Here is a 22,082-nt window from a genome sequence, read left to right on the forward strand (position 1 = left end):
CTACAGTAGCTGCACCTGTAAGTGAGCCACAACACTGAAAAATTGCAAACTAGCTGCCCTACCAAGCAAATTAATTCTCTATTACATTACAGCCGATGACAAATTCCTGATAACCTCCTTCACAATTTCAACATCATCTCTTCTCATCCTCTTCACTTGGTCCTCCTCAACCAAGTGTGCCTCCTTTCTAGACACTGATCTTTTCCCCTCTCTCGGCCATCCTCACTTCTGTCCACATTAAGCCCACCAACCACTAACAGTACCTGAATTTAGTCAGTTGTCATCCCTTTCACACCAAAAAAATCCCTCCCATACTGCCTGGCTACCTGAGGACTGAGTATCTGCAGTGACAAGGACTCCTTTTCCCAGTATGCTGAAAGTTTCATCACAGTCTTCACAGGCAGGCATTAGTGCACAAACAGATCTCCTGTGCCATTTCCCTTCACACTCCCAATCCTCCCATAATCCCCAAGAACCAGTCACAAAGGAGTGTCCCCTTTGTCAGCCAGTACAACCCCAGACTGGAGCAACTAAATCACATCGTGGAAGACCCAAGTGCAAGACCTACCCAATCCACCTACCCACCACTTCCTATTCCAGTCCTGTCACAGGTTTATCTCGGGCCACCTGTGAAAGCAGCTAAGTTATACATCAGCTCTGCTGCAACCATTGCACAGCTTTTTTATGTTGGTGTGACGACCAGCCAGCTGTCCTCAAGGATGAATGACCACGACCAACCTGTGGCCTAAAGCAAAGTAGACTGCCCCGTAACTCAATACGCAATTGAACACAATGTGCTCGATTCCAATGGCTGCTTCAGCACCCGAGCCATCTGGAACCTCCCGTCCACCACCAGATTTTTTAAAGTGAGCAGATGGGAGTTATTCTTACAACACATTCTCCGTTCCCATAATTATCCAAGACACAACCTATGGTAACATACTGCCCCCCCCCCCCCCCCCCCCCGCCCCAAGCCCAAACAGTTTCCACCCCCTCTGTCCTATCACCTCCTCCCTATTCTCTTCTCCCACCCTCTTTGTTTGCCACCCTCTGCAAATGCACCCAACCACCTATCCCTGTTCCTGTCCTTTTTCACGCCTTTTTTCCCTGCCTCCTTGCCCCACAACCTACTGATGCTGCACCTGTTGGCATTCTAGTCCCTGCAAATTCTGCCAGACAGCCTTCTTCTCTCCCACCACCCATTCACTACCTTCCTGCCCCCTCCAGGTTGCTGCTTCCATTCTACGTGACAGCTACATTCTAGTCGGAGGTGCCAGAATTGGCAGTCTTGTATGCATTAGGTGTACTTGCTTATGTGAACCAATTGTGCATGTTTCTCTTTCTTTTTCTGATGAAGGTTGTGGCTGAAAGCTTATGGGTAAGTGTCTTTTAACTGTGTGTGTCTGCAACTTAATGTGTCGCCTTAACAGTAAGTAGCAATCTGTCTTTTTCCTAACCTGCTGATATTCCAACATGGAGTTTCTATTGCTTGATAGACTCCTGTGATGCTCAACAGAAGAATTGTGGAAATCAATTGCCTGGACAAATATCAACACTAATATATAATGGAAAGTGAAAGGATTGTTAAAAAATAGAAAAACTGAAAACTGTTTCAGTACATCATATTTTAGATACAGAAACTGAAATAATTTTAGTTACCAGACATTCGCTGCTTGCTACAAGAAGTTAACACTTTTATTTACTCATATTTATGACTGCTCTCAGCAATGACTTCTCTCAGCAAACAGGACACAGGGTGGTTATAATCAAACTTTCACTACTTTACAGGTCCCCAACAAAAACAAGATAGTAGGACAATGAAACTGGTGAGATATTTGTAAGGACATGCAGAAGACAAATACTGAATAAATCATTGAAACAAACATATAATTTCCACATGAGAGGGTACCATTTGTTAGTTGGATAGCACATTTCCATTCCAGGTTACAAACTTTGCTCAGTGTAATGACCATCTGCATTCACAACAACCTGGAACCACACTATTGATACTATGTCCCAACTGTTCACAATACTTTGGGAACAGAGACCACAGAATGTTCACCTGTCATGACTCAGCTCGTGCACTGCTTGAAGATTACACATTGTGTCCAGCATTCTCAGTCACGACAACAGTAATTTCTTCAACAATTTGTGGTACAATTCACCATTGGTCTCATTCAGGGACAATTCCCAACTCATCAGTTAATTCAAGCTTTCTTCAACCTAGTGCAGAAAGATGACCTCTCTGTATTTCTTTAATGTGGTGACTCTCATGAAGAGCAGCAGTATTACTGCTGCTTTTGGGTAAAACAGGTTTACAGGTAATGCCTTGCTTAACTCCCCCACACCAATGTCGACCGAAACACTGGTGCCTAATGCAAGTCGTGACACTGGCACTACTAATGATGTAAATCCTGCAGCGCACACAGTCTGAACATCAGTTCTATAAAGTTGGAAACCCATACAGTAAACAGTTTTCTGTTTAAATTAGCTCAAGTAGCAATTATGGATGTAACCACCCTGTATACTTAAATTTAAAACACTGTCACAATTACTCAAGAACAGGTACTCTCTTACATTAAGAGTTTAAGACAAATATTGTTGTTAAAGGCAAGATTAGAAAGTAATACACACTAATTTTAGTGCCAAAATGTTCAAAAAAATATTTCACAAATGAACTTACATCCTTTACCTACTTTTCTACAAAGTCACTGACGTTCTCAGCGCATTAATACCATCATGGTACTAGTTTCAATATACCCTGTCTGTGAAGTCCGTTTGATTGGAGTACAGTCATCTGCAGACTGCTGATTTCATGTGACAAAACAAGTGAAAGTTCAACGCGTCAAGGTCGGGGCTGTATGGTGAATGCTGGAGCATCTTCCACCCAAATTTAGCATTTTCTCACAAGGGGGAAGAATTGTCATTAAGAAGACTGTCACCATTAGCATTAATGTTGTGGCATTTGTCATGAAGGCAAACCAACTAAACCAAGGTTTTAATGTACGCTGCAGCATTTACAGTGCTCCCGTGTTCAGTGAAGTTCACCAATAACACACCATGTATACTCCAGAACACTGTCACAAGTACTTTCCTAGCAGACAGGGTCACCTAGAATTTATTTCTTTATTTTTTATTTATTTATTTATTTTTTTTTTTTTCACTGGGAAACCAGCACATTTCCAATCCATACAGGCTGGATGGCCCAGATTCAGGAGTATAGTGGTACACCCACTATTCATCACCAGTAACAATCAGAAAGACCTGAGTCGAAACAAGTCCCCGGGAGTAGACAACATTCCATTGGCACTAATGACGGCCTTGGGAAAGACAGTCGTGACAAAAGTTTACCATCTGGTGAGCAAGATGTATGAGACAGGCGAAATACCCTCAGACTTCAAGAAGAATATAATAATTCCAATCCCAAAGAAAGCAGGTGTTGACAGATGTGAAAATTACCAAACTATCAGTTTAATAAGTCACAGCTGCAAAATACTAACGCAAATTCTTTACAGACGAATGGAAAAACTAGTAGAAGCTGACCTCGGGGAAGGTCAGTTTGGATTCCATAGAAATACTGGAAAAAGTGAGGCAATACTGACCCTATGACTTATCTTAGAACATAGATTAAGGAAAGGCAAACCTACATTTCTAGCATTTGTAGACTTAGAGAAAGCTTTTGACAATGTTGACTGGAATACTCTCTTTCAAATTCTAAAGGTGGCAGGGGTAAAATACAGGGAGGGAAAGGCTATTTACAATTTGTACAGAAACCAGATGGCAGTTATCAGAGTCGAGGGGCATGAAAGGGAAGCAGTGGTTGGTAAGGGAGTGAGAACAGGGTTGTAGCCTCTCCCCGATGTTATTCAATCTGTATATTGAACAAGCAGTAAAGGAAACAAAAGCAAAATTTGGAGTAGGTATTAAAATCCATGGAGAAGAAATAAAAATGTTGAGGTTCGCCGATGACATTGTAATTCTGTCAGAGACAGCAAAGGACTTGGAAGAGCAGTTGAATGGAACGGACAGTGTCCTGAAAGGAGGATATAACATTAACATCAACAAAAGCAAAACAAGGATAATGAAATGTAGTCAAATTAAGTCGGGTGATGCTGAGGGAATTAGATTAGGAAATGAGACACTTAAAGTAGTAAAGGAGATTTGCTATTTGGGGAGCAAAATAACTGATAATGGTCAAAGTAGAGAGGATATAAAATGTAGACTGTCAATGGCAAGGAAAGCGTTTCTGAAGAAGAGAAATTTGTTAACATCGATTATAGATTTAAGTGTCAAGAAGTCGTTTCTGAAAGTATTTGTAAGGAGTGTAGCCATGTATGGAAGTGAAACATGGACAATAAATAGTTTGGACAAGAAGAGAATAGAAGCTTTCGAAATGCGGTGCTACAGAAGAATGCTGAAGATTAGATGGGTAGATCATATAACTAATGAGCAAGTATTGAATAGAATTGGGGAGAAGAGGAGTTTGTGGCACAACTTGACAATAAGAAGGGACCGGTTGGTAGGACATGTTCTGAGGCATCAAGGGATCACAAATTTAGCATTGGAGCGCAGCGTGGAGAGTAAAAATCGCAGAGGGAGACAAAGAGATGAATACACTAAGCAGATTCAGAAGGCTGTAGGTTGCAATAAGTACTGGGAGATGATGAAGCTTGCACGGGATAGAGTAGCATGGAGAGCTGCATCAAACCAGTCTCAGGACTGGAGACGACAATGACAACAACAACAATCTCTTTCAGAAAGTCACACCCTTCTGCAGGGTAACACATAAACTGATGAAAGTTTGTTATCATTCGCTGGTCCTTTTGGTTGTCTGTCAGGTTCTTAGGCATCCAGTGTGCACTAACTTTACGAAATTTCAGTGTGTCATGAACAGTATCCTACATCGCATAATAGGAAATACTGAACAGCAATGATAAGGTTCACAGCTGCACATGCCAGTCCTTCAAAATTGCTGCCTCAATGACTCTGACATTCTGTGTGGTTGCAGTTGTTACCGGCCGCCTGGAGCATGGTGAATCACACAGCCCTGTTGCAAGAATGTACACCACTTGGAGACATTGTTGAGTTCATACAGCCATCCCCATACACCCCTCGCAAGTCCTTATGAATTTCTATCGATTTCTGTCCGGCCCACGAAGATGGAGCTGACTTCGGTGCTCTCTGCTAGTTGATGATAGTAACATGCACACCCTGTTTGTTTTATAGTTCAGGCTTCTCTCGCTTGAGTTGCACGTCAAAACAAAAGACCCTCTGTAGTGCAAACTATATCGTCACAAAATTTCAACATTCCAACTGCAATACCATGGGAGAAAGAAATTATAGTGTGTTACTATCTGATCTTCCTTTGTAGAAACTGTGTGAGTATCATGAGGCAGTGTAACTACTAGAACGTAAATACACGGACTTTAGTCATCCAGTGCTTGAGGATGAGAGCACTTAGCAACTTCCAACAAACTTTACAAGTAGTTTCAAACCATTACAAAACTCTTTTTTGCCGACACCTCTCACAAAATGAGTAAAGGAAAAAATTTATCACTTACTACGTTTTTGCTGTTCTTTGCAGTAAAACTTTGGCATCAGACATGACACTTCAATTTATTACTTCTTTAGCACTGATGCTATTCACATCATAGTTTGCAGACAATATCCACTTACAGCAATGAATGTAACTGCAAAATTATGCATTATGTAGCTCACGGATGTGACATAATAAATATTGAGATGTGCTTTTGCTTGAAATGAAGCACAAATTACCCAAACTATATTCATCCAGTATTTCGTAATTAAAGCACTTATTGATTCCCAACAAAATTTAAGCATAATTACTTGTGGCCACACTGGCTACGTGCGAGAACTGTGACAGTGTCGAATTACTACTTGTTTGTATTGCCTACTACCAGTCACTTATTTGTTTTATGTTTAATTTAACACAATGCAAAGTGTTCCGAGCACATTCTGCTCATCTTCAGGTGTTTATAACACACTGGTGTGGCTGTTGGGTATCTGAATGAGAAGGGGAAGGGGCAGTGCTTGGCCACAAATTGATGTCTAGTGATGTCTTCTGATGGTGTGGATGATGGTGATGGTGATAATGATAATGATGATGAATGGTTTGTGGGATGCTCAACTGCGCGGTCATTAGTGCCTGGACAAAGTCCCAACTTTTACACAGTCCAATTGGTTATCCAATTCCTAATCTTCAGCATTCTTCGACTGCATGCAATTTAAAAAGTTCCTTTTCTCATCTAGTCCATATTTCATTTCTGTACAAGGCTATCGGAAGTCTGCAATTTATATCATCTTTACTTCTTCCATCCCCTGTTATTTGGCTGCTCCCCTACTTCTTTCAGTGGCTCATTTTCTAATCTATTCCCCTCCGCACCACGCTATTTATTTTGACTAAGCTATATTACCCTCACTTACTTTTGTCAATATTTATCATATCTCTTTTCAAGGGACTATCCATTCCTTTCAACTTCTTTGCCTCGTCAGATAGAATTACAATGCCACAAGCAAACCTCTGTGTTCTTATTTATTCTCCTCGTGTTCTAATTCCCTTTCCAAATTTCTCTCAACTTTAATTAACTACTGGCACAATGAATGTACTGAATAATGTTGTGAATTGATTATGACTCTGCCTCATTCCTTCCTCACCTACTGCTTCGCTTTCACATCCTTCAACTCTTGTTGTAACTTTAGTCCATTTTCTGGCTGACTCATAGATAACCTTTCGCTTCTCATAATTTATGCCAGTTAGCTTTAGAATTTAGCTTTTTTTAGTAGATCAATACAAAGGAGCAAACCCATCAATAAATATTACAAATGCAGCCTGTATTTTTACACGTGATGTTCTCCCATGACATGAGCCCTGCAAAGACTGTTGTACCGCAGGCCACCGATACCTGTCAAACCGGTCAGTATTGTCTGTTAGGAAAAGCATAACATGAAAAATAAGAGGCGACAGCTGCATGGCAGTGCACAGACTCGGGCTTCACAGCAAGTAAACCTGACCGTTTCTATGTATTTATTAGAACTGCAGCTTTAACAGTGCACATCAAAAAATAATTACAACATGAGGTTATACATGTGATTTGTAAAGGGCACAAAAAAAAATTAAGTTTACCAGGAACCATAATGTAACGGCTTGCATTTGAAGTCACAGTACTGTTCATTGCAATGACAAGACATTCACATGCCGACTCACCCTTTAATGGCCTGTATGAGAGGATTTGCACCAGCTTGTAAAAGCATCTCCACAATATCTTCATCTCCTCTGAACATTGCATCGTGAAGAGGAGTAGCACCAAACGAATTCATGGCATTTACGTCAGCACCTCTGTCTGGAATAAGGTACAAAATTCAAGAACATTAACATGATCTCATGTTAAAAATACAACGAAAGGAATAATGGAAAGAGCAAAGGCGCATACGCACATGCACACATGCATATACGTGATATTCTGTATCACTTAACTCTGATTTAGGACACTGTCTGAAAGCTTAGCAACACTTTCAGTCTGACTTGCACACTAACAGACTGCTCAACATTCAACTACAGGGCAATTTGTTACCTCCACTCCTTCCATTACATGTATTCAATCTAGAACCACAATTAACACTTCAATTCAGAGTTCAATTCAAGCAGTCATCCCAATATATGTCTAGGAAATTCCGAGCCATACTGCTACAATCCTAATGCATTGGTATACACTGTCCTCACGTGTAAAGGAAATGCTCAGAGAACATAAATGGGAATCCCCGGAATACAGGCAGCATAGTCTTGGTGACAGCCTGCTCTGTAAATTTAGAGAATCTGTTTTTGAGGACGGCTTTGAGGGCAGATGCATTAGATTAGGTACTATATCCCTGTGTTCACTGAGGCTCCTCATATTTGACATTATGTTAGAGTTTAGATGCAGACTATGATGCCCAGTAATGTGAAGTGTGCGTTTTAAATACTTCCAATTTCTTTGGAAAATGCAACCACTGTGCAATAGTCGAGAACCAATCTCACAGTGAGTTGACAATTTCCCAGTGCCACAAAGAATACTGTTTCTTGCTTTTGTTTGTCTGTACATTCACTACAGAATGGGTGGTAGTGGGCAAAGGCTACCCAGATGTCACTGCGAAGACAGTCGAATACTGAGAATATATCGGACACGATCAAATGGTCGTTTATTACTGTCTGCTATTCAACTAAACGTGGAGCCGGCACAGTCATCACTGTGGCAGTCTGTGCAAGCTTGAGACGTAGAGAGTAGCACAGTCACAGAGGGGATCCCAGATTTGTGCATTCTGGCAGAAAAGCTAGACAACCTCCTTGTAGTTCTCGACAGTACTGTCAGGCACAGTCAGATACATGTTCATATATTTGCATCTGCCGGGGTGACTCGTGTCCTCATCTGACAGGTTGCTACTAAATTGTCAGTCAGTAACTTCTGTCAAGGTAGACCAGTTACTCGCATATACGTTCTGTAGACGTTTTACAATTTTTATACTAACGGTGCAGGTTGAGTCTGAGCTGTGTACACATGCATTCCTTGTGAGTTAGTTTTTTAAATTTACTAAATATTGAATAGCTGGTTTTCTTGAATTTGATAACAATGAACATATTAATCTTTATCATGCAACTGCTAATCATATTTAAATTTAGCTTGAGCTACATATGCTGCCAGTATTTAATAAATATTCATCTGCTAGATTTAAAATCTACTTTGCTACCAATCAAGCCCCATCCATGGCTGCATACTGATGTCATTTCTGGGCCACCAACAGCATTACTAATAAACAATGAAAGTAATAATTTTCTTTTAGTGCTATACCTGTGGAGATAGCTACCGTTCTCAACCTGCAACAGATTTTCAAATTACAAATTTCATTTGTGAATACAGATATCGCACAGGTGCAGTTCAGGTGTTTTGTGAGTAAAGGTATCAGTGGCATTCTTGATCGAGCAACCTGTCTAAAATGCAAACCGTGAGGTGTTCAGTAAATTGTTTCTACTCAAGTGTGAAACTCAATGTCAGCAGGACATACAATAACAACAGTTTGCACTTTTCTTGTCACCTTTCTCCACACAACTCTCCACGGAAATCTATTCCATTCTACATGACTACTGTCCCATACATCCACTTGAAACTGCTTACTGTAGCCAAGCTTCTGCCCCACTCTACAATTTTTATCTCCACAGTTCTATCTATTATGAAATTAAAACCTTCCCCATAAAGAGGCTGACAATGGCACATTTCCCTGGCTACTGACGCATTAAACGTATCACCAAGAAAATGATTTATTAACAAGATTAGGAAAAGGACAGATTGCTTCTCACTGTAATGACAACCCTTTGAGTTCCACACAGGCACAGCTAAAAGAGTGTTACACAATATATCTTCTTCAGTAAAGAACACACACACATTCACACAGGCAACTACACCTCATAGGCACGCACGACTATTACCACTGGCAGCTCGGACCGGAATGCGGCCGTCACGTGAATACCGTATTTACTCGAATTTAAGCCACATTCGAATCTAAGCCGCACCTGAAAAATGAGACTCGAAATTGAGGAAAAAAAATTTCCTGAATCTAAGCCGCACCTGAAATCTGAGACCCGAAATTCAAGGGGAGAGAAAAGTTTTAGGCCGCACCTCCAAATCAAAACAAAGTTGGTCCATTGTAATATGAGACAATTTAGGTCGAATGAATGACGATACAGCTATAGTAGTTTGGTTCGGTTATCTGGTATCCATTGCTATGAGTCAGGCACGCCGTCCGTATTTATATGAGTACCCTTCCTTTTTCACGTGCTTCGTCTGGTTTGAATTGATTGCTTATTTTTCTTTAATCTGGTAAGTGCCGTTCTCTTTGTTAAAGGTGTTTACGTCACTCAAAGCTGAAAATGCATTACCATACTGTGCCATGCATTGTTGGTTGCATTCTGATAATGAGTGTTTACGGCCTGTCGTCACTAGCGGCATGTCTTGCTTTTGTGCGCACTACCACCGCTTCGCTTAAAAGAGAGAGAGAGAGAGAGAGAGAGAGAGAGAGAGAGAGAGAGAGACAGGAATCGTCTCATTAGCGAAACAATGGCAAGAGACTGCTATTTGTTGTTACTTACACTGCTGCTTTCTTTGATAATGATCAATAAGAATCAAATAATAGATTGCGAATAATAGATGAAGTTCTGAACGAGACTTTAGCGAAAATTTTTCTCCGTTTGAAAATCTTTGTAGTCACCTGTTTAGTACATTACATTCTGCACAGAAATTAGAGTCATCTTACATTTAAAAATCTAATCAATTGCCGTGCTTCACTTCTGACTGTATCACTATTCTGCATAAGAATAATACGAATATAAACATGACATGATATGTATATTCTTCTGCATTTGCTGTTGTCTCACTCTAGTTTCGTAGTTTATTAGGCAGACAGGATTTAAATGAGATAGCAGCAAACACGAAAGAATACATGGCAAAATGTTTATATTCGTATTATTATTATTATTATTATTATTATTATCATTATTATTATTATTGTGGAGAGAATACTGCATGTGATTCACAATTCATAAAAGTTCTATTAGCAACAATCTCTTCTCACAGGTAGGAAAAAATTCAGAATGCAGAGTTGGCCATATTGACAAACATCCCAAATAGTCTTGCCAGTCGGATTTTCGTAGTGCATTGAAATGCTGCTACATTCGAAGGTGAACAATACTGAATTTGTATTTAGTTCGTTGGATAATGTATGAAAATGCAGTGGTCGAAAGTCAGGGCAAAGAAAAAAAAGCTCGTCTTCCACATTTTTTAAAATTTATTTACTGATGCAGAGGTTTTGGTGCCAGTATTTATCTTTGTGCCTGCGAAGCGCTACATATATTCGACGACAGAAGTTAGTTGTGGCGGCACCTACCAACATTTTTCAGAGCTTCCGCGTTGCACTCTATTCTAAGCCGCGTGCCGTGTTTTGGCTTACAAAAACTGGAAAAAAAAGTGTGGCTTAGATTCGAGTAAATACGGTAGCAATCTCAAGAGGGGCAGGACAGGAGGAGGGGGAGTAACAGGGTATGGGGAGGGGGGGGGGGGGGGGGGGGAGAACAGCGCTGTTTTACATGGCATGCAGGGACTAGATGGCAGCCTGCCAGGCACAGTGTTGAGAGATAAGGTGTGGGAGAAAAAACAGACAGAAAAGGCGCAGCAAAGGGAAAGGACGAGTGGGTGTGTTGGCAAAGAACAGCACACAAGGAGAGTGAGAAGAGGTGAAAAGGGAGGATGTGAGAGGAAAGAGGAGGAAGAAAGTGTTGGGTGAAGTTTACTGTAGCTTGAGGCTGGGAAAAACTTGAGAGTGGAGAATGTGTTGTAAGTGTAACTACCATCTGCACAGTTCAGAAAAGCTGGTAGTAGAGGGGAGGATCCAGATGGCCTGGGTTGTGAAGCAGCCATTGAAATCAAGTATGTTATGATCAACTGCTTTGTGCACCACCGGGTGTCCTACTTTGCCATAGCCACAATTTCAGCATCTCAGATTTTGATAAGTTTTTGTACATTTGTAACAGTAGTCGTTTGCGTGAAAAATCCCTTCGTACCCCTCCTAAAGTGGTGTTCTGTTCCCCACTCAACTTTCATAGCACCTTAGTCCATCCCTATGTCACTCCCAATTCCAACCCCGTGGCCACAGGGATCACATCCCTGCAGAAGACCCAGGTGTAAGACCTGCCCAATCCATCCACATAGCACTTCCTATCCCAGTCCTGTCACAAATTCGTCTTACCCCATGAAAGGATGGGCTACCTATGAAAACAGCCATATCCTATACCAACTCTGCTGCAACCATTGTACACCCTATTATATTGATATGGCCACCAACCTGCTGTCCACCAGGATGGCCTCTCCACAACGTACTTTTCTCAACTGCGCAGATCGGAGTTATCCTTACAACACATTCTCCACTCCTAAATCAGCCTCAAACTATGGTGATCTACAGCCCCACACCCTCAATCCAAAGATTTCCACCGCCTCTGTCCTATCACCTCCTCCCTTTGTGCATCTCCTCATCCTCCTTGTGTACCGCCCTCTGCCAATACACCCACCCGTTCTTTCCCCTTCTCTTCTCCTTTCCTTTTCCACTCCCCACTTTTTCCCCCAGACACCACTTCCTGTCACTCCATCACTGCATCTGGCAGTCTCATCAACCCGCCATCTAGTCCCTGCACACCCAATCAAACAGTGCTCTTCTCTCCCCCCACCCATACCAATCTGACCCCCCCCCCCCCCCCTCCACTCCAGATTGCTATTCACACAAGTCACATTCTGGTCAGAGCTGCCAGTGGTAGCGGTCATGTGTGCACATGGTGTGACTGCTTGTTTGAATTTGCTTGGTTTCTTTGCTGAAGAAGGCTTTAGTCAAAACCTATAATGTGTAACAGTCTTTTTGTTGTGCCTGTCTGCAACTGAAAGGGCCATCTTTATGATGAGCAGCAATCTACCCTTTCCCTAATATTGTTGATATTCAAACCTGAAGTTTGCATTTCATAACTGTTTTAGTTTGAACAAATCTTCAGAATTCTATTTCAAACTCCACCAATAGTATCGGAGATTTTATTTTCGAGAACTTTTACAATATCATTAATTTCAGCAAAGGATATCATCAATATATTTTACCGCTCAAACTTCAGTGGCACACATTTTTAATACATTCTCTCACTTCTTTGCTTCAATTATTCGATTGTACTTTTGACAGTACACTTTGAAACTTACTATTAAAGATCCTCACAACCTCCGAATTTACAGTCATAAAGCAATCAATGAGTTTAATTGCGACAGTATCTCGTCTACTTCCCAGTCATGTGGGGTACACGGACACCAACTCCACACGAAGTCAGCAGACACTGCGGGAGCGCAGCTCGCAGTGAGCAGAACTTACCGAGCAGGCAGGCGACGACGTCGCGGTCGCCGTAGCATGCGGCCCAGTGCAGTGGCACATTCCCACTGCCCTCACTGTCCCGCGCATTGACATCGATTCCTGCGGCCACCAGCTGGCACACGCGGCCCACCCTGAAACACAAGATAGCCGGTGTCAGTCTGGTCCACCACTCCTCCCTTCCGCACATTCACCAGAACTCCTTCCTGAGGGGACTCTGAAATGTCACGACAGCTCTATCCGTAGGATGTCCAATCCCTGTGCGCACGTTGTGGCAATACACACAGTCACACACACTGTTGTGGAAGACAGGTGGGTCAGCCGTGTGAAATAAAATGATGGTCTCATTCTCAGCATCTCAGATTTTGATGATTTTTTGTACATTTGTAATAGTAGTCATTTGTGTGAAAAATCCTAAATTAGAAACCTCCATAATTATCTTTTTTTTGTTACATCAATAGACACTGAAATCTCGATATCTCAAAAACGATTTGTCTTACTGACTTAAAAATCTACGTGGGAAAAATATATCTAAAAACAAAGATGATATAACTTATCAAACGAAAGCGTTGGCATATTGATAGACACACAAACGCACACACACAAAATTCAAGCTTTCGCAACCAACGGTTGCTTCATCAGGAAAGAGGGAAGGAGAGGGAAAGACAAAAGGATGTGGGTTTTAAGCGAGAGGCCTTTACAAATGTCTGCTTGTGTCTGCATATGTGCGGATGGATATGTGTGTGAGTGCGCGCGAGTGCATACCTGTCCTTTTTTCCCCCTAAGGTAAGTCTTTCCGCTCCCGGGATTGGAATGACTCCTTACCCTATCCCTTAAAACCCACATCCTTTTGTCTTTCCCTCTCCTTCCCTCTTTACTGATGAAGCAATAATTGGTTGCGAAAGTTTGAATTTTGTGTGTGTGTTTGTGTGTCTATCAACATGCCAACACTTTTGTTTGGTAAGTTACATCATCTTTGTTTTTGGACTTAAAAATCTGTCGTATTTTATTCTGTGTTGTTAAAAAATGGCTCTGAGCGTTATTGGACTTAACTTCTGAGGTCATCAGTCCTCTAGAACTTATAACTACTTAAACCTAACTAACCTAAGGACATCACACACATCCATGCCCGAGGCAGGATTTGAACCTGCAACAGTAGCGGTCGCGCGTTTCTAGACTGAAGCTCCTAGAACTGGTCGGCCACTCCGGCCGGCTGTTGTTAAAAGCTTTAAAAGTATGTGCTAACTGGTGATTTCGTAACATTGCAGAATTTTCTGAGTGGAACATATTGACACTCCAGGAGGTGAACCATTTTACATAATATAAGCGAGTGCACAGTGTACTTTGTACATGTGTCTGTTACCAAGGTAAATCACATACGAGCAAAATCACAGTTTAACTGCAGTTTCATTAAACAGTAATAAAATAAACTTATATTACATGAACTAAATCACTGTCTAATTGAACAATAATAAAATAAACTTTCATCATACCACACTGTTGCCAAATAACCAACATTAATGATCCACTTGAACCATTAAACAGTGCAGCTGCATCAGATCCCTGCCAAACAATTATTTGATTACTAATTATCTTTAGCTAACTGCCTCAGTTTGGGACTGTGATGTCACCTCGGAATCTGGATTATTTCATTGTATGGATCAAAAATTTTGTCTCATCTGTCTCACTGTTTATTTATATTACTGTTGTTTGCTTGGATGTATGACAACACAACTTATCACTGTGTGGGCTGAAAAAGTAGAGAAGGAATAGGTGTGGGTTTGCAATTGTGAAACAACTAAGGAATGGGACAAAACAATGTTTTTTTTGTGACTGGTGCATTTTATACATAGATCCGCCCACTTGAGGGTTGAAAGAAATTTTATTTTACTGATAAGCACAGCACCTATATGCAAGGCAGTGTAAGCAGATCCCCAACAGCTCACAGCACTGTTGCCAACTTTCAACTGCAAAGCACTGACAACTGCAGGCAAAATCAATAGTTGTTTCTAGAGCTATGGTGTTGCAATAGAGACGTTCACAAAATCATGTTATGTGATCAGTTGAGATAGGCACTGGGACAGAGCGTATTTCACTGTAGCCGTAAAGTCTATGTTGTTTAATAAGTATCGGATCACTACGCAGGGCAGAGCCACAATATAAACATGCCCTTGCAAAAAAAAAAAAAAAAAAAAAAAAAAAAAAAAAAAAAAAAAAAAAAAAAAAAAAAAAAAAAAAAGAAAAAAAATGGTTGTGTGTGTGTGTGTGTGTGTGGGGGGGGGGGGGGGGGGGTGTCATAATGTTCTATGAAGGCCTGAAGGAGACCCCCCACATGTTTGGGTAGGGACTGTTCATTACTACAAATGCAACAACCACAGGTGTCTAAGTCTTATGGAAAGGATCTTTCAGTATCGAAACTCTTGCCCTCCAGGAACTAGAGCAGCATGCTCAACACAACCTCAAAACACTGCGTGTTCACTTTCCACTCCAACCTCAGACTACCACTACACACCACCTCAACAAGACCATCTACCAACCTTCCCCACAGCCCCCCATGGTTGACAAACCCTGCCTCGCAGACCTACTACACTTACCACACCCTCAGGTACTCCCTCCCACTGTCTTACAGATACTAGACCATAAACAGACCTAAAACTCAGTCATGGCTGTCCTCCAAAAGCCTCAGTCCCACAGAAGTATCAGTCGTTTTCAAAGGCCTTATCTTTTGCCCCACTCCCAAATTCAATCATGCCAGGCTCGTTAAAGACATTCTCTCCACCTCTGTGAACACCTCCCCTGCTCCTAACAAACCCCATTAACTTTCCAGAATTTAATCACTCGTTAACTTCCCATAATGTCCTAACCATGAACCTTGCCTCACTGCCATTCCCAAAACCCCCAACAATGTAAATCTGCAAAAAGAACTGCAATCCCCCATCTAAAAAAAACTGTGCCCAATCTTATAATACTGTAAGTACTTGTCAACAACAATACCACTGCTGGGATTACAAATTGCAGAAATTATCTGGTGGAGGTACTCTGTCAGCTATCAGACACGTTTCCCTACAAGTTCTGGCACAGTGACCCCATTTCAGATATCCATCAGGATCATCAGTCCATCTTCATATCTATAGGTCCATCCTACAAACTTTCCCCTAAGTCTTTGTCTCTCCTCACCTGTACCACTCCCTGCATTCCTAGCTTCTACATTCTTCCTGGAGTGCATAAACTCAACCTTCCAGGACATCCCATTATGCCTGGATACAGTGGAACGTCAGGTCTTAAATGGCTACACAGGATAATTGAAATGGCCTGGGAGTCGGGACAGGTTATATCAGACTGGACAAAAGCAATAATCACACCAATTTTTAAACATGGAAACAGCAAAGATTGTAACAACTACAGAGGTATCTCTTTAATCAGCGTTGTAGGTAAAATCTTCTCAGGTATTGTTGAAAGGAAAGTGGGAGTATTAGTTGAGGACCAATTGGATGAAAATCAGTGTGAGTTTAGGCCTCTTAGAGGTTGTCAGGACCAGATCTTTAGCTTATGGCAAATAATTGAGAAGTGTTATGAGTGGAACAGGGAATTGTATCTATGCTTTATAGGTCTAGAAAAGGCATATGACCAGGTTTCTAGGAGGAAGTTATTGTCTGTTCTACGAGATTGTGGACTAGGAGGCAAGCTTTTGCAAGCAATTAAAGGTCTTTACATGGATAGTCCAGGATAGTTCGGTTGGTAGGACATGTTTTGAGGCATCAAGGGATCACAAATTTAGCATTGGAGGGCAGTGTGGAGGGTAAAAATCGTAGAGGGAGACCGAGAGATGAGTACACTAAGCATATTCAGAAGGATGTAGGTTGCAGTAGGTACTGGGAGATGAAGGAGCTTGCACAGGGTAGATTAGCATGGAGAGCTGCATCAAACCAGTCTCAGGACTGAAGACAACAACAACAACAACACAACAACATGGATAGTCAAGCAGCAGTTAGAGTTGACGGTAAATTGAGTTCATGGTTCAGAGTAGTTTCAGGGGTAAGACAAAACTGCAACCTGTCTCCACTGTTGTTCATATTATTTATGGATCATATGTTGAGAACAATAGACTGGCTGGGTGAGATTAAGATATGTGAACACAAAATAAGCAGTCTTGCATATGCGGATGACTTAGTTGTGATGGCAGATTCGATTGAAAGTTTGCAAAGTAATATTTCAGAGCTAGATCAGAAATGTAAGGATTATGGCATGAAGATTAACATCTCCAAAACGAAAATAATGCCACTGGGAAAGAAATATAAACGGATTGAGTGCCAAATAGGAGGAACAAAGTTAGAACAGGTGGATAGTTTCAAGTACTTAGGATGCATATTCTCACAGGATGGCAACATAGTGAAAGAACTGGAAGCGAGGTGTAGCAAAGCTAATGCAGTGAGCGCTCAACTACGATCTACTCTCTTCTGCAAGAAGGAAGTCAGTACCAAGACTAAGTTATCTGTGCACCATTCAACCTTTCGACCAACTTTGTTGTATGGGAGTGAAAGCTGGGTGGATTCAGGTTACCTTATCAACAACGTTGAGATTACGGATATGAAAGTAGCTAGGAGGATTGCAGGTACTAGTAGATGGGAACAATGGCAGGATGGTGTTCACAATGAGGAAATCAAAGAAAAACTGGGAATGAACTCTATAGATGTAGCAGTCAGGGCAAACAGGCTTAGATGGTGGGGTCATGTTACACGCATGGGAGAAGCAAGGTTACCCAAGAGACTCATGGGTTCAGCAGCAGAGGGTAGGAGGAGTCGGGGCAGACCAAGGAGAAGGTACCTGGATTCGGTTAAGAATGATTTTGAAGTAATAGGTTTAACATCAGAAGAGTCACCAATGTTAGCACTGAATAGAGGATCATGGAAGAATTTTATAAGGGGGCTTTACTCTAGACTGAATGCTGAAAGGCATAATCAGTCTTAAATGATGATGATGATTGTGCTCCTTCAGAGAAACTCTTCCCCCCGTGGACCAACACCTTCAGCCTCCTATATTAAAGACACTGAACATTTCCTTTGGTTCTCCAGATTTCCAGTTCCTTTGCCTATTGGTAGTCTGCCTAACACTGTTGATGCCATATCCTTTCACACCAACATCCATAATACCCACATCTAGTCTGTATTGAACAATTTCATTCCCAATGCCTGACTAAATCCAAATCTATACCCCTCTTCCTGGTCACCATGGCCAACTATACCCTCAGTTACAATTACTTCCCCTTTAAAGACATGATCTACAAATAAATCTGTGATACAGCAATGAACCACCCACTTGGCACCTTTCTATGACAACCCATAATCCCAAAACCCTCACCTGCTTCAGACCCACTGATTACATCTTCCTGATCTGGACCAAAGGTGAGGACATCCTATCCACATTCCTCCAGAACCTCAACACCTTCTCCCCATTTGCTTCACCTGGTCCTCCTCAACCCAACAAGCCACCTTTCTCAATGTTGACCTCCATCTCAAAGATGGCTACATGAGTACCACTGCCCATATCAAACGTACCAACCACCAGCAACACCTCCACTTCGACAACTGCCACCCATTTCATACCAAGAAGTTCCTTCCATACAGCCTAAGCACCCATGATCGTTGCCATTTGTAGTGAAAAGCAATCCTTTCCCAAATATGCCAAGAGTCTCTGTCAGGTCTTCACAGACTACTACGACTACTACTCTACCTACCTTGTCCAGAAACAGAACTTCCATGCCTTGTCTCTCAAGGCACCTACCACTTCCTAGAGTCCATCATACGGTCACACTACTCTCGTGACTCAGCACCCCCCAGGACTGGTCAACCTAATCACAGGCTCTGCCAGTATTTTGACTGCCTCTTGTCGTGACATGAAATGAGTAATATCCTCTCCATCCCTCCTGCAGTGGTATTCAGTCACCCAGCCTGCTTACGCAATAGCCTTGTCTGTCCCTACTCCATCCCTGTTCCCAAATCCTTGTCTCATAGCTCATTTCCTTGCAACATACCCAATGAAATACCTGCCCCCATACATCCTCCCACAGCCACCTACTCTAGCTCTGTCACAGGAATCTTCTACCCCCAGCAAAGACAGGACACCTGTGAAAGCAGCAATGTGATCTTCAAATTCAGTATTCCATGTGGACAAAACCACTGACAAACTGTCTGTCTGCACAAACAGGCACTGTCAAATTGTGGCCGAGGGACAGGTGGACCAGCCAGTTGTAGAGAGTGCCACTTTAAACGACGTGCTCGACTTCAATAACTGCTTCAAAGCCAGAGCCATCTGGATCCTTCCCACCAAAACTATTTTTTTCCTAAAATGCATAGGTGGTAATTCTACCTGCAATGTATCCTTCGTCTCATAACCTGCCTGGCCTAAATCTTTGCTAGTCCCTGCCCTCCACCTGCCCATCCCATTCCATTCCCTGTTCCCACTCCAGTCCTAAGCACCATTTCTACTTCTCATATCATGATATTTAATGTTCAGTTTAGATTATTTACGGAATAGTAACACACTAACTCATTTATATGGGGTGGCACGTGTGAGGGTACAGAATTTTTGTGGAACTTTTCTCCCCCCCCCCCCCCCCCCCCCCTTTTGACTAACGAGGCAGAGGTGGAAAGTTTTCTGTCCCCTTGTCGTATACAAATGAGTAAATGTGTTCTTAATTAACAATATATTAAGTGTTGCATTTTCCTTTTTAATAATACAAACTCAAATATAGCCTGTATAGCATATTATTACATGTGATATAATGTGTTAGTTCAAATATTTGTGTTTTATTATTATTTGTTTGATGTACCCATTGAGAGGCATGCGGCAGTTGTTCACCAGTAAACGCCTTTATGTCACAGTAGGTACAGCGAAGGGATTACAACTCTGTACGGACTGCTTATTGGAGCCCCCTCAGAATAGGTTATGTCGAGAATCATCTACGAAGAACGTAGCCCTAATAAAGAAATAAACTCCATTAGGAAAACAGTTCCTAGTTTGTTTCAGTATTGAGAATGCTTCCACATTGACAACATATTTGTACACATTCATATAATAAGTATTCACAATTACACAACCCAACGGAAACTTTTTGTACAGAAGATTAGTAAATGACTAATATAAGAAAAGACAGATTGCTACTTACCTTAAATAAGATACTTAAGTTGCAGACAGGCAGAATTAAAGGACACTTGCACAAAGCTTTCTGGCCTGAGCTGGCAGTCGTGTGCATGAGGTGTGCTTGCTTGCGTGTGAATGGTATGTGTTCCTCTTTTGCTAATGAAAACTGTGGCTGAGAGCTTTGTGTGTCTTAATTGTGCTTATCTGCAATTTAATGTGTCTTCTTTATGGTAAGCAGCAATCTATCTTTTTCCTACACTGTTGATATCCCATGTGAATTGTCTGTTGCTTGTTTTATATCACTAATATAGTGAAACCAAATCTACATCCATATTGTTTTGCAATTTTGGCATTTAAAACTTCGTCAATTCCATTGCTTGACATAACCTAATTAATACTTTTTGTTCCACATATTAAGCTATGAAAAAGAAATAATAGTATTATTGGAAGAAATGTTTAGAATATTACTCAGAATTTGCTGTCGCTCGAAGAAGTTCTTCTACATAGATGTGCCTCATAGTAGGAGAGCCAACTGCTGCATCCACAGCATTCATTCCCTGGCTGTTCTGGACACCCGGATCAGCTCCACACGATAACAGCGTCCGTACAACATCACCTCGATGCAGCTGTAATAACCGGCTTAGGATGTACATGTAAAACTTGATAGTTTTGTGTATTTTTATAATTTATACATGTCTGCCTGAGTTCTACACATTATACCTTCTGAAGGTTGGCTGACGATTCTGTTAATTTATTAGTTTTTTGGGTTGGATTTTCCTTTCATGCAAATAAGTATATTAGTGCCTGTTCATATTTTCCAGCCATATTATTTATTAAATATGAAAAGTTTTTAAGAAGGGAAATTGTGCACTCTGGCTTAAATTTGTTTACAATGACTGTACAATAAACTTAAGTCTTGATTTAGTTGTCGGCATTTCTATTTTATTTAAAAGGCAAAGAATCAGAGTACTTAGTGTTTATGTACAGGAATTAATGAAGGTTTCATTTTGGTTAAGTTTATACAGTATCCCAGGTGGAATGGTCAGTAATCAAGAATATGACAGGAATACTCATTTGAAGCAAAATGATTTCACAGATAGAACACATTTAATGTTACCATTGTATATTTTTGCTGAATAACTCAGACCGCAGCCACTAGTAAAAACATGTTATAGCACGGAATTAAAAACTATTTACATTTCATACAAAAAAAAAAAAAAAAAAAGGATTCTATTCCATCCTCTTTTTTTTTTTTTTTTTTTTTTTTTTTTTTTTTTTTTTTTTTTTTTTTTTTTTTTTTTTTTTTTGCTATGACTAATAGTTTGCGCAAACAAAGGGAGAAGGCAGGAAGAGGAGTGCTACCATTGATAGAATTCCTGTAATTACAGGAGTGAGAGGTTAAAAAAAAAAAACTCATTCAGACAAATCAACTTAAAAGGGGACCAGGTAAATCAAGTGCCACACACAAAAGAAACTTATTTTCCATTAACTTATTGTGAAGCACCAGAATGTTAGAACATGAACGATGAACTCCTTATTGGTTTACATCATCTAGAATGTGCAAAGGAAGTTGACATATAATGTCTATCTGAGCACCTATAAATACAGGAATCTATATGTTAAACACAAGAGAATCATAAATCAGCAGCCCATTTCTGTAGGGAAAACATGGAGACATGAGGATTTGTAATGTAGTTAAAAATAAAGTAAAATTGATAGCTACTGAAACCAACAGTTTCCGCTTCAACCTGCAATTGTAATCCTGTGCTTGCTAAGTGCTGCTACAAGAAAAATCAATTATGGCAGTATACAGATGCCCAGTGTAAGTCTGAAATTGTTTTAAAAATATTAGTCATTTTTATGCAACCTAATAGCCAAACCAAAGCATTACTTTTGTGAAAGATTAATATACAAAAAATTATTTAGAAACATTAATTAATATTTATAAGCAGAGTCAATACTCATAACCAGAGTTCATTGTTAGTCTTCTATCAGAATTACAC

General features: G+C 40.9%; 1 protein-coding gene across 2 annotated transcripts in view; it reads right to left on the minus strand.

Annotated features, from left to right (window-relative positions):
• Nucleotides 1–22,082, minus strand: part of LOC126291775 (uncharacterized) — a 133,398-nt gene that overhangs the window by 108,485 nt on the left and 2,831 nt on the right. For both annotated transcript variants that reach the window (XM_049985464.1, XM_049985463.1), the window contains exons 3-5: nucleotides 20,548–20,705; nucleotides 12,943–13,073; nucleotides 7,226–7,361 (exon numbers count right to left, since the gene is read on the minus strand). In XM_049985464.1, the coding sequence (XP_049841421.1) occupies nucleotides 7,226–7,361; nucleotides 12,943–13,073; nucleotides 20,548–20,705 (425 nt within the window). The remainder of the gene's footprint in view (nucleotides 1–7,225; nucleotides 7,362–12,942; nucleotides 13,074–20,547; nucleotides 20,706–22,082) is intronic.

This window comes from Schistocerca gregaria, chromosome 9, assembly GCF_023897955.1.
Source record: "Schistocerca gregaria isolate iqSchGreg1 chromosome 9, iqSchGreg1.2, whole genome shotgun sequence".
NCBI lineage: Eukaryota > Metazoa > Arthropoda > Insecta > Orthoptera > Acrididae > Schistocerca > Schistocerca gregaria.